This window comes from Megascapheus bottae, chromosome 11 (genome assembly GCF_031878675.1).
Source record: "Megascapheus bottae isolate mThoBot1 chromosome 11, mThoBot2.hap1, whole genome shotgun sequence".
In the NCBI taxonomy this organism is placed as follows: Eukaryota; Metazoa; Chordata; class Mammalia; order Rodentia; family Geomyidae; genus Megascapheus; species Megascapheus bottae.
The window spans coordinates 11,429,682-11,442,923 of NC_143519.1; the positions used below are offsets into that span (position 1 = coordinate 11,429,682).

General features: G+C 40.1%; 1 protein-coding gene across 2 annotated transcripts in view; it reads left to right on the plus strand.

Moving 5' to 3' along the window:
- Positions 1 to 3,152: 3,152 nt before the first annotated feature.
- Uggt2 (UDP-glucose glycoprotein glucosyltransferase 2) overlaps positions 3,153 to 13,242 on the plus strand; it is an 82,281-nt gene continuing 72,191 nt past the window's right edge. For both annotated transcript variants that reach the window (XM_090341959.1, XM_090341960.1), the window contains exons 1-4: positions 3,153 to 3,366; positions 6,527 to 6,609; positions 7,967 to 8,097; positions 8,781 to 8,893. In XM_090341959.1, coding sequence (XP_090198085.1) covers positions 3,209 to 3,366; positions 6,527 to 6,609; positions 7,967 to 8,097; positions 8,781 to 8,893 — 485 coding nt within the window. In that variant the 5' untranslated portion in view covers positions 3,153 to 3,208. The remainder of the gene's footprint in view (positions 3,367 to 6,526; positions 6,610 to 7,966; positions 8,098 to 8,780; positions 8,894 to 13,242) is intronic.

Sequence of the window (13,242 nt, forward strand, 5' to 3'; positions counted from 1 at the left end):
CCAAAAGTAGAATGAGGGACTTCAAGAAGAATGGAAGTTCTTCAATGGATTTAGAGCTTCAGATTTGCCAGATGAAAATGTTTTGGAGAATGGTCAATTGATTAATGTGAATATACTTAACACTACTGAACTCTGTACTAGTGTACAATTAAAATTGCTAAAATGGTTTGAAAAATAACATGCTAACCATTTATGTAAGTAGAGATATTCATCACAAAATAGCAAATTTTATTTTTCTATCATCCAAAATAATCTTTAAAATATATTTCACTGGGGCTGGGAGTTTGGCCTAGTGGTAGAGTGCTTGCCTAGTATGCATGAAGACCCGGGTTCAATTCTTCAGTACCACATACATAGAAAAAAGCCAGAAGTGGTGCTGTGGCTCAAGTGGTAGAGCTCTAGCCTTGAGGAAAGCCCAAGGACAGTGCTCAGGCCCTGAGTTCAAGCCCAGGACTGGCAATATATATATATTTCACATTCTCATATACTATGAGAAAGATACTATAGTAGCCTGCACTAAAAATTCACTGAACATCCAAGAAGTTAGACATTTGTAAGGCATTTGTCATTTATTACTTTTAAAGTAAACCATGGAAACCTATAAAAACCAAATGTGCTAGCCATTATTCTTTAAAAGGTCTAAGGCATTATTGATTTATGACTTTATTATGATTTTATGTAATTTCATACATGTGGTAGAAATATAACAAAGTACCTAAGTTTGGGAATTCTTTCTACTTGGACAGTAGGACTTTGTGTTTTTAGTATCTTCTAATCAAAATTGAGAATAGTCTTTCTTATAATGAAGGAAGTGTGGGAAACCAACATGTTTTGTATTGTTTTAGTTTGGGTTTGGTTTGTTTTGTCCAACACCTGGATTCAAGCGTGAGTCCACTTATTGGCTGGTGATCTACTATCTGAGCCATGCGTGCCTCCAACTCCCCGCCCCAAGATATTTTTAAAAGTCATTTCTGGTATAACAACTTACTAAACCTCAGAAAATTAAAATTTTATTACTTAATAAGATATTTCAGCCACAACTTTATCTTCACATACCGTCATTATAACCATTAAATACATATAGGCCATAATAATACCTAAAAACTTCAAGACGATTTATTCTGCTGAACCCCAGGTTCTGATTATGAAGTGCTCATTAATCAAGTTTTCTCCACACAGTGAAAATGGTATCATCATCCATTTTCATTCTTATTACCCTGAAGTGAATAACTGTGAACTGTATTTTGTCATCAAATTCTAAAAGATGATTTTGCCTCTGAAGTACATGCAATTCATAGCCAACTTGTGACAAAAGGTACTGATAATAGATTTTTAAATATTTTGTGGCTTAAATGACTTGAGAGGCCCTTGTTGTAAGGCATTTGTTGTTTTGATTTTTACATATAGAAGGTCACTCTTATATAACTTTGTCTTATCCTGTGGACGAGAGTGAGAAATGCCCAACTTAAGCTCCCCCAAAATACCACGTGAGGCAAAATATAAAACTTAGGTATATAAATGGACTAGATTACACTAATTTCATCCTCATCAAATGAAAAATGTAGCATTCTTGCTACTCTGAACTTAAACACACAAAAATATACATTAATTTTTACTTGGACTCATTTAGTAGTCTATCTTATACATCAGTGGTACTCGCTAAACACTATTTTGAAAATGAACTACACAACTTGTGTGTGAGGATGGGAGGAAAAAACTGAGAGAGAGCAAAGGAAAGTATAACATTGCCCAAAAAGAAATGTACTCATGACCTGACTTATGAAATGGTACTGCCTCTGTACCTCACCTTTATAATAGCAATAAACATTTTAATTAAAAAATAGCATATTTGGAGCCAAGAGCATGGCCAAGTGGTAGAGTGCTTGCCTAGCATGCATGAAGACCTGGGTTTGGTTCCTCAGTACCACATACATAGAAAAAGCCAGAAGTGGTGCTGTGGCTCAAGTGGCTGAGTTCTAGCCTTGAGAAATATCAAGGACAATGCTAAGGCCCTGAGTCCAAGGCCCAGGACTGGCAAATAATTAATAATAATAATATCTGTGAGATATGCTAACATGTTTCCAAGACATTCTCTTGAGGATTTTCAAATTTTAAAATTCTATCCAAGATGATTGAAAAGGAATTAATCATAGCAAAAACTTTTTCAAAAGTTTTCTTTTTTCCAAGCTTGTGCTTGGGATACAAATGAAGCCTATTTGCCTTGACTTTCTCTATTACCTGTCTGCAGCCCAGTGACTTTTTCAAATGCTTAATGGATCTGCCAAACCACAGGAGGAGGGCTTGTGCCATGTACTTGCAGAGGAAGAGGACAAGTGAACAAAGCATGGGTCCCACCCAGGGGATGGCATATTCAGCCCATCTCTGGTAGAAGAAATAAATAGGTACTGTAAATAATAAAGTGAAAAAACCCTAAGTTCCATGACACCAAGAGGTCCATGGGGATTTACGCAAGGAGGAGAGCATAAGGAGTAATCAGGAAACAAGTGTGGAAGCTAGAGCCACGTGAGGTGAGTTTCTACAACAGGGTCTTCTCTGAAATGGTGAAGACCGGGGAGGGTAACTGTGTTTTGCCCACATCAAGACAATGAGACTTACAGGAGTGAGAGACAATGCATCCGTGCATCCCTAAGCTATGTTTCCCCTACGATACAACAGTCTATTTTACTCTAGCAAATATATATATATATATATTTTTTACATTAGCAAATATATGTATATATATTTTTTTTCCAGATACTTTAGCACTTGTCTCTGATCCAGCCCTTTTCTATCCACTCTCCTCCTCGAGTCAGAACCACAGGGATCACGTCCTGGCCATCTCTGAATTCCTGGCTGGCCCTGCACGCCCTCTGAATTCCTGGCTCCTTCGGCCCTGCACGCCCTCGGTCGGAGAACCCCGCGGCGGGCCCTTCCCAGTCGGGCTCTGCGTGCTGGCACCCGGGACCTAACACAGCGTCGTCCCTCGCGGTCTTCCCCGACGCCCCCCCACCCCCCTCCAATCCCCAACCCACCCGCCGCACCCAGGCGCCAGGCGCCGGATACGCATGCGCAGACTCCCGCCGGACTTCGAGTAACGGACCCGGCGCCCACACCGGAAGTGGGCGGCGCGCGGCAGGAGCGGCGGTCGCGTGGCGGCAGCGGGCTGTTGACGTGGGGTCCGCCCGGTTCCCGCTGCCCACTCGGCGCCATGGTGCCCACGAAGGCCGCAGACGCAGTGCGGCTGCTCCTGGGCACCACGGCGCTATGGTTCACGTTGCTTGGTGCCACGAGGGTGTCTGCGTCCAAGGCAGTGACGGCCCACCTGGCCGCGAAGTGGCCGGAGACCCCGCTGCTGCTGGAGGCCAGGTGCGAGCGGGCCAAGGCCCATCCAGGAAGGGGCGGGGCGAGAAGGATGGAGGGGCGGGGCGATGCCGGGAAGGGGTGGGGCGTGGAGGGAGCGCAGAGGGGCGGGGCTTGGGTGGGCATTGGGGGTTGGGACCCCAGACCCGGCCCGGGCAGGAGTTCCCACACTCAGTGCCCCCTCACCTCCCACACCACCACCGCCTGGGGTTCCCTCTTCAGCGCCCCCCGCTGCAGCGCCCCCCCGCCGCCCCACTGATTGTGGTTCAGTAGGTCCCATGGGGGTCGCCCAAAGTTGGGTTGCATTTGCATCGATGTTGGGCCTGGGAGTCAGGCTTTCAGCCTTGGGACACACAAGTGTGGTCCAGACGCAGGCCCCGTCACACCTGCGAACCCCAGGGGTTCCTATGCACATGGAAGTGATGTTGCTTTAATAATGAATTAAGTTGTAACAGGTTTTTGTTTCTTTTTAATTGTACTTTCTTGTTGGGGTAGTGTTGGGGTTGCAGTGACATTCGTCAGGTAATGGGTGCATAACTTCTCGACCTTGATGTAACCGTTTTTTAGAACTCTTCAACCTGAGTTTTGTTAGCATATATAGAGGTACATGCATACATACACATACACACACACACATGGAAGGGAATACATGTGTGTATCTGTGTACACGTAGATATGCATAAACATGTATGTGTATAAAAGGAAAGGATAGGCAGTGGGGCGCATCATTTAATGTATTTCCACAGAGCTAGGCAGTACTTGAAATACTTTTTTGTTTTGGTTTGGTTTTGTTTTTTTTGGTAAGTCATGGAGCTCTAATTTGGGTCCTGGGCACTGTCCCTGAGTTGTGTTGCTCAAGGCTAGCATTCTACCACTTGAGCCACAAGGCCACTTCCGGTTTTCTGGTGGATGTTGGGAGATAAGAGTCTCATGGGGACTGTCCTGTCTTTAAACCACAACCCTGAGATCTAAGCCTCCTGAGCAGCTAAGATTGCAGCCATGAGCCACTACAGAGCATAGGACTCTGAAGTACCTACTTTTGTAATTTTCTCTTTCTGTCAGATCCAGCTGGCTGTCGGGAAGCCAGTTTCTAATACATTACCCCCCCCCCTTTCCCTCTAGCTCTTGAAGTATCATTTACTCCTCCACAGAAACAAAACTTGTAGCTACTGCATTTTGCCCACTTAGGTATCCCAGTAAAGAGACTCTTTTCTCTCTTTAGAGAGCCTAAAGTTTTATACCAACTGTTTTGCTGTTCTCGTCAAAGCATCAGTGTGTGACCCTGTGCCACATTACATTACATTTATATGATGATAGATAACTACATGTAGACTTAAATGTCGTTTTTCTCCATCCACAGTTTCACCTAGAGCTTCCTTGGATCTTATCACCCACTTAGTCCCAGAACAGTCTAACAAGACTGCTGCTTATGACATCTCAATTTCTGCTTATGTCAAGTCATGGAGTATAATCATTGTAGGATGCTTCTTAAGGCCCTTTATAACCTAGCTTGGTCTCTATTACTGACTGAATTGTAGCCTCCCTGGGTGTACAGGTATGAGGGAAGAGAGCTGGTAGTCCTCCTGAATCTGTGAATAGAGCCTTACCTGGATAAGAGAATTTTGACGTTATGATTAAGGATATATTGTGTCATTATGAGTTATCTGGGTGGTCATGAATCCATTGTCAGTACAAAAGAGAGATGGAGGACTGGGGATGTAGCTCACTGATAAAGTGCGTATTTAGTGTTCCAAAGACTCAGGGCTCAATCCCCTGCACCCACTGCTTGGAACTATGACCAGGTATGATGACATGCCTGTAATCTCAGAATTCTGGGAGTAGACACAGGAGAAACTGAGAGTTGAAGAGTAGGTTATGTAGCCAAACCCTGTCTCAAAACATAAATTGGAAATGCTCAAAAGCCAAAACTTTTGAGTGTGTCATGGCTCCAGAAAATTCCACACCTACTTCATGTGACAGGTCACAATCAAACTTACAAAATAATTATATCCCCAAGCATTACACATCAAGGATACTCAATCTATATACACGCACATCTGTCTGTTTGGTTACATCAAGTGAGTACTAAACTTTGCTAGTCCCAGTCTTCTATGTCCACTCCCAAAATTCTGGGTTTTTTGTCCCAACCTATCCATTTTAGTCCTATTTCCTCTGCTTTTTTAAGACCTTGAGATGGACTCCGTTTATAATAACACTTGCTTCAACGATAAGTTGCCATTCTTGTCATGTTCATGTTTATTTGTTCTCCTTTCACCCACTTTAGTGGCTCTCTTAGAATTATTATTATTATTATTAATTATTATTATTATTCTTTTACTCAGTTGTGGGTCCTGGGCACTGTCCCTGAGCTCTTCAAGCTAAAGGCTAACACTCTACATCTTGAGTCACAGCTCCACTTCCAGTTTTCTGATGGTTAATGGGAGATAAGAGTCTCACAGACTTTCATGCCCAGGCTGGCTTTGAACTGCCAAACTTCTCTCTCAACTTCCTGAGTAGCTAGGATGACAGGCGTGAGCCTCTGTGCCCCACAGAGGAATTCTTAGTTGTGCATGTGCTATAGATGTCCTCTATACTTTCTGTGTGTGGCAAGCATTAATTAAAACTTTCCAAGGATAGAGAGATCAGAACCTTCAGTTCATAGTTTACTTGCCTAGGGAGTCTTGTATTTTGTTCTATACAGGATTAAATAATTTTCTCATTTATTTCATTATTTCTACAGGGGTTCACATGTTTGGCCATTTTTTTCTTAGACTCTTCAATAATGGAAGCTTATTTTCAGTGGCAAAGACCCTAGAGCTGTATTGTATATATACTAATTTCCTATTTTTTTTGTACTAAATTCTTACCTTGTTTTAAGAAAAGGTTATCTCTGGGCCGGGAGTTTGGCCTAGTGGTAAAGTGCTTGCCTAGCATGTATGAAGACCAGGGTTCAATTCCTCAGCACCACATACATAGAAAAAGGCTGGAAGTGGTGTTGAGTCTCAAGTGGTAGAGCTCTAACCTTGAGAAAGCCCAAGGACTGGCAAGCACTCTACCACGAGGCCAAACTCCTGGCCCTACATTCATTTTTAGGTGGTTTTTGTCATAAAGCATGTATCCAAACCATTTATAATTTCTGTCTATTGACTGATTACTTTTTAAATAGTGAATTTATGGCAGAAGAAAGTAATGAAAAATTTTGGCACTTTTTGGAAACCGTCCGAGAATTAGCAATTTACAAGCAAAGAGGTAGGTCATCTATAAATTTTACTTTACAATGTATCTATTTGTGTAAACACATTGGTTATTTTCTGGGATTATAATTAAGCGCAAATGCTTCATTGAGTTAGCCCATTTGAACAGATGTTTTAATGGAAACCATTTCAGGCACTTATTTCCAGAAATATATAAAATTTCAGTATTTTTAAGTACATTCATATAATTAACAGTGTTATAGCCACTGTATATCAAAGCTTATATATAAAGAATTTATTAACATTGATTTTTACATCATATTTCAAATGACAAGCTTAACAAACATCAAAGCTTATATTTTTAACATACATTTCTTTGAAAGGCTATTAATTTTGGTAACAGAAATATTTCTTATTTAATAGATTTTATTTTTAGGACAGAAAATATAGAAATGTCCCACATATGCCCTGATCTTACACATCAGTAACCCCTCTCCTTGTCAGTACCCCTCACTGGGGTGGCACAGTCTCTCTTTTTTTTTTTTTTAAACTGTTGATGAACCTGTATTGACAAATCACTATTACTCAAAGTCCATAGTTTAACTCAAGATTCCATCTTTATCTCTTTTTCCTCTCTTCCTAAGCTGTACTGGGGTTTAAACCCAGGGCCTCTCTCTCAAGGTCTCCCCCCTCTCGGTTGCTCTCTCCCTCTCCTTCCCTCCCCCCCCTCCCCTCCTCCTCTCCCCTTACTCTCTCTGCCCCTGGGGTAGTGGTGGAGAGAAAGGGCACAGAAAGAAAACTCTTTACCTGCTATCCCCATCACATTAGTCCCTTTCTGTATAGGGCTACCATTCTTTTCTATCTTGCCCCATTCAGGTGATCTCTGTAGCCCTAAAGATAGGAGAGTTTAAAGACTGAATTCTAGGATCCATTCTTCTTTTTCTGTCTTCAGGATCTTTGGAGAGGGACTGGAGCAGGGAAAGCAGCAAGCTAAGGTTCACATTTTGTCTCTGGACACACTTATCTCTCTTGAGCACCAACTCATAATAAAATTCAGATGTATACTTGAAAATTTGTAACACATATAGAATTCTTTCTTTTCTTTTGCTGTTCTCAATTTCCTCTTAAAGTATAGACTGGATTTATAGTTTATCATTTATTGTAACCCTGGAATGTTCGGGTATCTTCCAAATAGATTTTAATATCAAGATTATTTTCACTTGATTTTGCATTAATTACTTGGAAATCATTGAAAGATACAAAGTTAATAGGCTAGACATCCTGGTTTCTTCATTTTGCCCTAACATCTACAATCAAATTTACAACCAGACTATGACACTAGATAGTTTTATAGTGAGGTGGTGGGTCAGTGGGTTGGATATAAAACACTAAACTATGATTTCTCTTTATAGAATCAGATTATTCTTATTACAACTTGATTCTGAAGAAAGCTGGACAGTTTTTGGACAATTTACACATAAATCTCTTAAAATTTGCTTTCTCTATTAGAGCATACTCTCCAGCTATCCAGATGTTTCAACAGGTATACAAAAATACCCGAATTGTAATGAAAAAGCATGTTATTAATGTATATTTTTGGTTCATAATGTTCTACAAATTTGTAGTACTTGATTCTATGCCTATTGTTGATTATAATAGTGATTACAGCTGAATGTATAATTTTATTTGGGATAAGCAAAGTGGAGAACATATTAGCACTGACATAATCTGTAATAAAAGTTTCAGGGAGTAAGGTGCCAGTGGCTTATATCTGTAATCCTAGCTACTCAGGAAGCTGAGATCTGAGGATTGTGATTTGAAGCCAGTCTGAGCAAGAAAGTCTGCAAGACTCATATCTCTAATAAAATACAAGAAAGAAAAAAAGAAAGAAAGAAAGAAAGAAAAGCTGAGTGTGGCACTGTGGCTCAAGTGGTAGAACACTGGCCTTGAGCAGAAGCCTGGGGAAAGTGCCTAAGCCCTGAGTTCAAGCCCCAGGACTGGCACCAAAAAAAAGAGATTTAGCATTTTTTTCCATTAACTTTGAGGCATATATTCACTAGAAGAAAGCTGTTTTTATTAAACTTTCTTAAATTCTACCTATAGACTTCAATTAGATCATTAATTTACATGTAGTTGATTTGGTATTCCAATCAAGGTACGTATGAGTTTTTTAATCATGTTGTAATTATCAACTACTATAGCTAAATATCATCTGTGCAATCTTAGACTGCTGCTGCGGAGCCTCCCCCAGATGGATGCAATGCATTTGTGGTCATTCATAACAAACACACCTGTAAAATCAATCAGATCAAAAAGCTGCTGAAAAAGGCGACTTCAAGGTAAAGTAATCATTGCCAACAGTGAGAGATAGGGTTGGTAAGGAGAGAAGAAAACTTAAATAGCAGAAATTGTAATACTTTGACATTGTATATACAAAAAATGTTGTATGTTAAAAAATGTACATTTGAGAGTATCTGAGAATATTTTGTCTTGATAGATTTTCAGAACACAAATTATGTAGCCATCATAAAATATGTAAGATGTAGGTTTATGTAAACAACATTTTGAATATGCAAAACTGAATTTGTTGGACTGAATCTTGTTTAAATATAAACTCAGTGTCAAGGTTCTAACAAAATTAATAATAAAAACAAATACCTGTATGGAGCTGCTGTTGTGTATAATGCATGATTTCAAACCTCCACTCACTGTTTGTGTGGCAGCCATCTGTGTTCTTATCTTGTCACTGCTTGTTGGTTTTAGGAAGTGAAGGGACATAATGCTTATGATGTGAGCTATGGAAAGAACAAATTGACCGAAGTATTTCATGCTTCTGCCAAGAAACCATAAGATGAACTTGCTAGTTTGTAAGTTGAGCAAATAAACTGAAAGGCCACTAACAGAGTCTCATGGATTGGAGAGAAAAAAGTGAACGGTTAAATTTCATCACCACTGCCTCCATTCTCTGGGTGCTTCTGTTAGCTGTGTCGTAAACCCTGACATGCTTTTCTTCTTGATGCCAAACTAGAGTGGATTGACTTACTGTCTTTACTGTTTGGCTCCCACATGAGAATACATTACTGGTATTGGTATTTTACATGTTTATCTGTGAATAATAATGAAGTCCGGAGGGAGACTTTCATTTAGAGACTACTACATGGACTTTCCACTCTGGGCAGTTTAGCAGGGAAAAAAAAAAAAAAGGAAAGAAAGAAAGAAAGGAAATAATCCAATTTATCCAACTTTAGTTGTAGAGTTAGTAGCTGCTAAAGAGGCTGTTTCCAAGTACAACAGCGCCATCTGCCTGAGTCAGCTGCCAAGTACATGCCTTTTGAAAAACAGTAGTTCTAAGCTCTTCCTGAAACTGAGGGCCTGACCTGTACATTTTGGTACAGGTCAACTAAGATTCACTGACTACAAGACCGATAGCACCCATAAAGCATTCCTAATTTATAAAAAGAGCTATATTCCAGACCACGGCTTTTTTGACCCTAAGATGATCTCAAGTATACAGAAAAAACTACCTCCTTTGAGGGAAAATACCCCATTTCATTTCCCCTAAGTAAAGTTGCTGGCTCCCAGCAGTCCTCGATTCACAGTGATTTTCCTAAATGCCAAGGCCAAGTTTACTAATAGAATCAGGTAAGTTAAAAGCTGGTGGTGTCATCTCTAGGCTACTGTTTCTACCTTTTAGCTAGGTACCACTACATAAAAACCAAAAGGAACTCCATTTACTGTGCATAACTCAAGGCAGTATTCCTCTCCCTGACCAGTCCTCAACCCTTTTGTGAAGCCAGGAATATTCCACTGACCCCTGGGCTATTGCCAATGACCTACTTGTCTGGTCTGCCACTTGGTTGGCAGATTAAAGGTACTATACTACTCCTTGGGGCTAGCCATACACCTTGAAGATCATTCGCACCTCCCAGCCCAACAGACCACTACTCCTGTAGGTGCACTCCGTCTGGACTCTCTCTCTGGCAGAAGTGTGAATGGAGGCAAGCTGCTTATCAACGCTGCAGCTCCCAGAGGAGTGTTGCTGCCAGAATCCATCATGCTAGATGAGAAGCACAAGAAAGGACTGTGTGTTTCTGATGTAAAAGCTACCACGCAGATCTGCCTTGGGACTTAGGACAAGACGTGGAATATTTGTTCTGTGGTGAAGGAGACCGGGTTGCAGGGGCCCTACCCACTCCTAGCAGGTCAGTGGTGCTATGGGTGCCTCATCCCGTGAGTACTTGTTCAGCGCACACTTTTCACTGTCTTAACTCTGGTAGGATAACCCTGTCCATATCATCACAGCCTGACAGTCTGATCTGAACTGACCAGTAGTTCAAGGGTTCAGTGACTAGTCCAAGACTGTGCCTCTTTAAAGATAAATGAACAATTTGACATCTCTTTTACTTCCCTCTCATTGATGTACTTGACTTAATAGAGCAGTTTGATCTCCAGATGAAAGCATCCTCAGATTTCATCTCTTGACCACCTTCTATTAAATAATCAGGATGAGACAGGAGATTATGCTGATCTCTTTTGAAAATTCAGGAATTGATGTAGATTGCTGAGGATTGTTAACCTTTCCTTTCCCCAACAGCTGCCCCAGGTTGGCCTGGTCAGTATATTAATATAGCACTCACTGGTCACCCAGTCAGAAGTGGACTTGAGAAATTCAAATGTCAATTTTGAATCCATTCGCCTAGATTGTTTTGTTAGACAAGGGTTTAGACCATGGAGACAGCTACTTGGTTCGGTCTGCTGCTCATGGAAAGAAGAAATAACCCCCTTAACAAATGGGCAAACAAGTTGAACATTTTTCAGAAAAGATGTACAAATAGCTAAGAAATAGATGAAGAAATATTGAAGAAATACTGAAAATTTTTAGCAAAGAATACAAATCACTGCCAGTGGCTCACATCTGTAATCCTAGCTACTCAAGAGACTGAGATCTGAGAATCACAGTTCAAAGCCAGACTGGGCAGGAAAGTAAATGAGACTCTTAGCTCCAATAAACTACTCAGAAAAAGCTGGAAGTGGGGTTGTGACTCAAGTGGTAGAGCAGTAGCCTTGAACATAAAGAGGCTCAGAAACAGTGCCCACAATTAGCAAACAAAATGAAAATCTAACTATGTTACTATTCATCAATGGACTTACTCCTAATATATTGTATTTTGTTTATTTGGTTGTTTAGGGGTTTTTTTGTTGTTTTTGTTTTTTGGGGGTTTTTTTGCCAGTCCTGGGCTTGAGCTCAGGGCCTGAGCACAGTCTTTGGACTTTCTCAAGGCCAGAGCTCTACCACTTGAGCCTCAGCACCACTTCTGGCTTTTTTCTATGTGTGTGGTACCGAGGAATCGAACCTGGGTCTTCATGCATGCTAGACAAGCACTTTAACCACTAGGCCAAACTCCCGGCCCCGGTTGTTTAGTTTTTATGCCCGTAATGGGGCTTGAACTTGGGAGTTGGGTGCTGTTCCTGAGCCAGGTGTCCTGCTTCCAATATATTGTTTCGGGGTTCTTTTTGCCAGTCCTGTGCTTGCGCTCAGTCTCTGAGCACTGTCCTTGAACTTTCTCAAGACTAGAGCCTTTTTTCTATGTATGTGGTACCTAGGAATCGAACCCAGGTCTTCGTGCATACTAGTCAAGCACTCTACCACTAGGCCAAACTTGCGGCTCTACTGTTTTAACCTGTATGAATTCTCAAACTTTAGAATCTTCACTTGATAATGTATACAGCCAAAAAATAATACCATGAATGTGTTAGTAATTGATATATTTTTCCAAAAGGTAGTTTGTAATTCTTAACTTATGCACAAATGTAAAAGTGGAATACAATAAAATAAACCATAAGTAAAAATAAAATAAGTCTATTGTGATCTGTACTTGTAGAACTCTTGAGAGACAACCATTGCTATAAAATTCTTACATATTTTTGAAATAGAGTTCCACAAGTAATTATTTAAATTAGATATATACCACTACTTTTTTAAAATGTTGACACATGGTATGTTTAGTTTTTTTACATTTTCCATCTTACAGTATTCTTTTGATACTTTAGCTCTGGGGGTTTGCAAAACCAAGAGAAACATGAGTTCTTGAGAAAGGTATGTGTATTAACACTGCTAGATAATAAATTATAAGTCATTTTAGTAAGTTCAAGGATATTCCAGGAGGTAGCTGAAATTCATTCTTTAATGCACATAAATACACCCAATATAAAAATGGTTATTCCTGGTCACAAAGCTAGTTAAGATGGAGTTTGAATCAAATTTTTCCTGTTTCTAAATCCCACAGTCTTTTTACCAGAATGCTATTTTAGTGTTACTCATACCTTCTTTTTCTTTATTTAGTAATTGTTAAAGATAGTGATCATTGTAATTAAATAAAGCATTTTATTTCCTTCAAAATTGTACTGCCATTATATTATTCCTGAAAGATAATGAAACTTATTGGCAAATAGAGTTTTAATATTTACTTTGGGATTCTCCAAATTTCTATCATATTAGAGATAGTAACTACAGAAAATTTAAGCTCTTTTTCTGTGATTATACATATATCATAATTTTTTTATTTTGTGGCATTAGCTATTAAACCTGGAGCTTTACACCTGTTGAGAAAGTGATCTATCACTCAAGCTATGCCCTTTGTTTCTCTCATTTTGTACTTTGAGATAGTGTCTCACTTTTTCCAGGCTG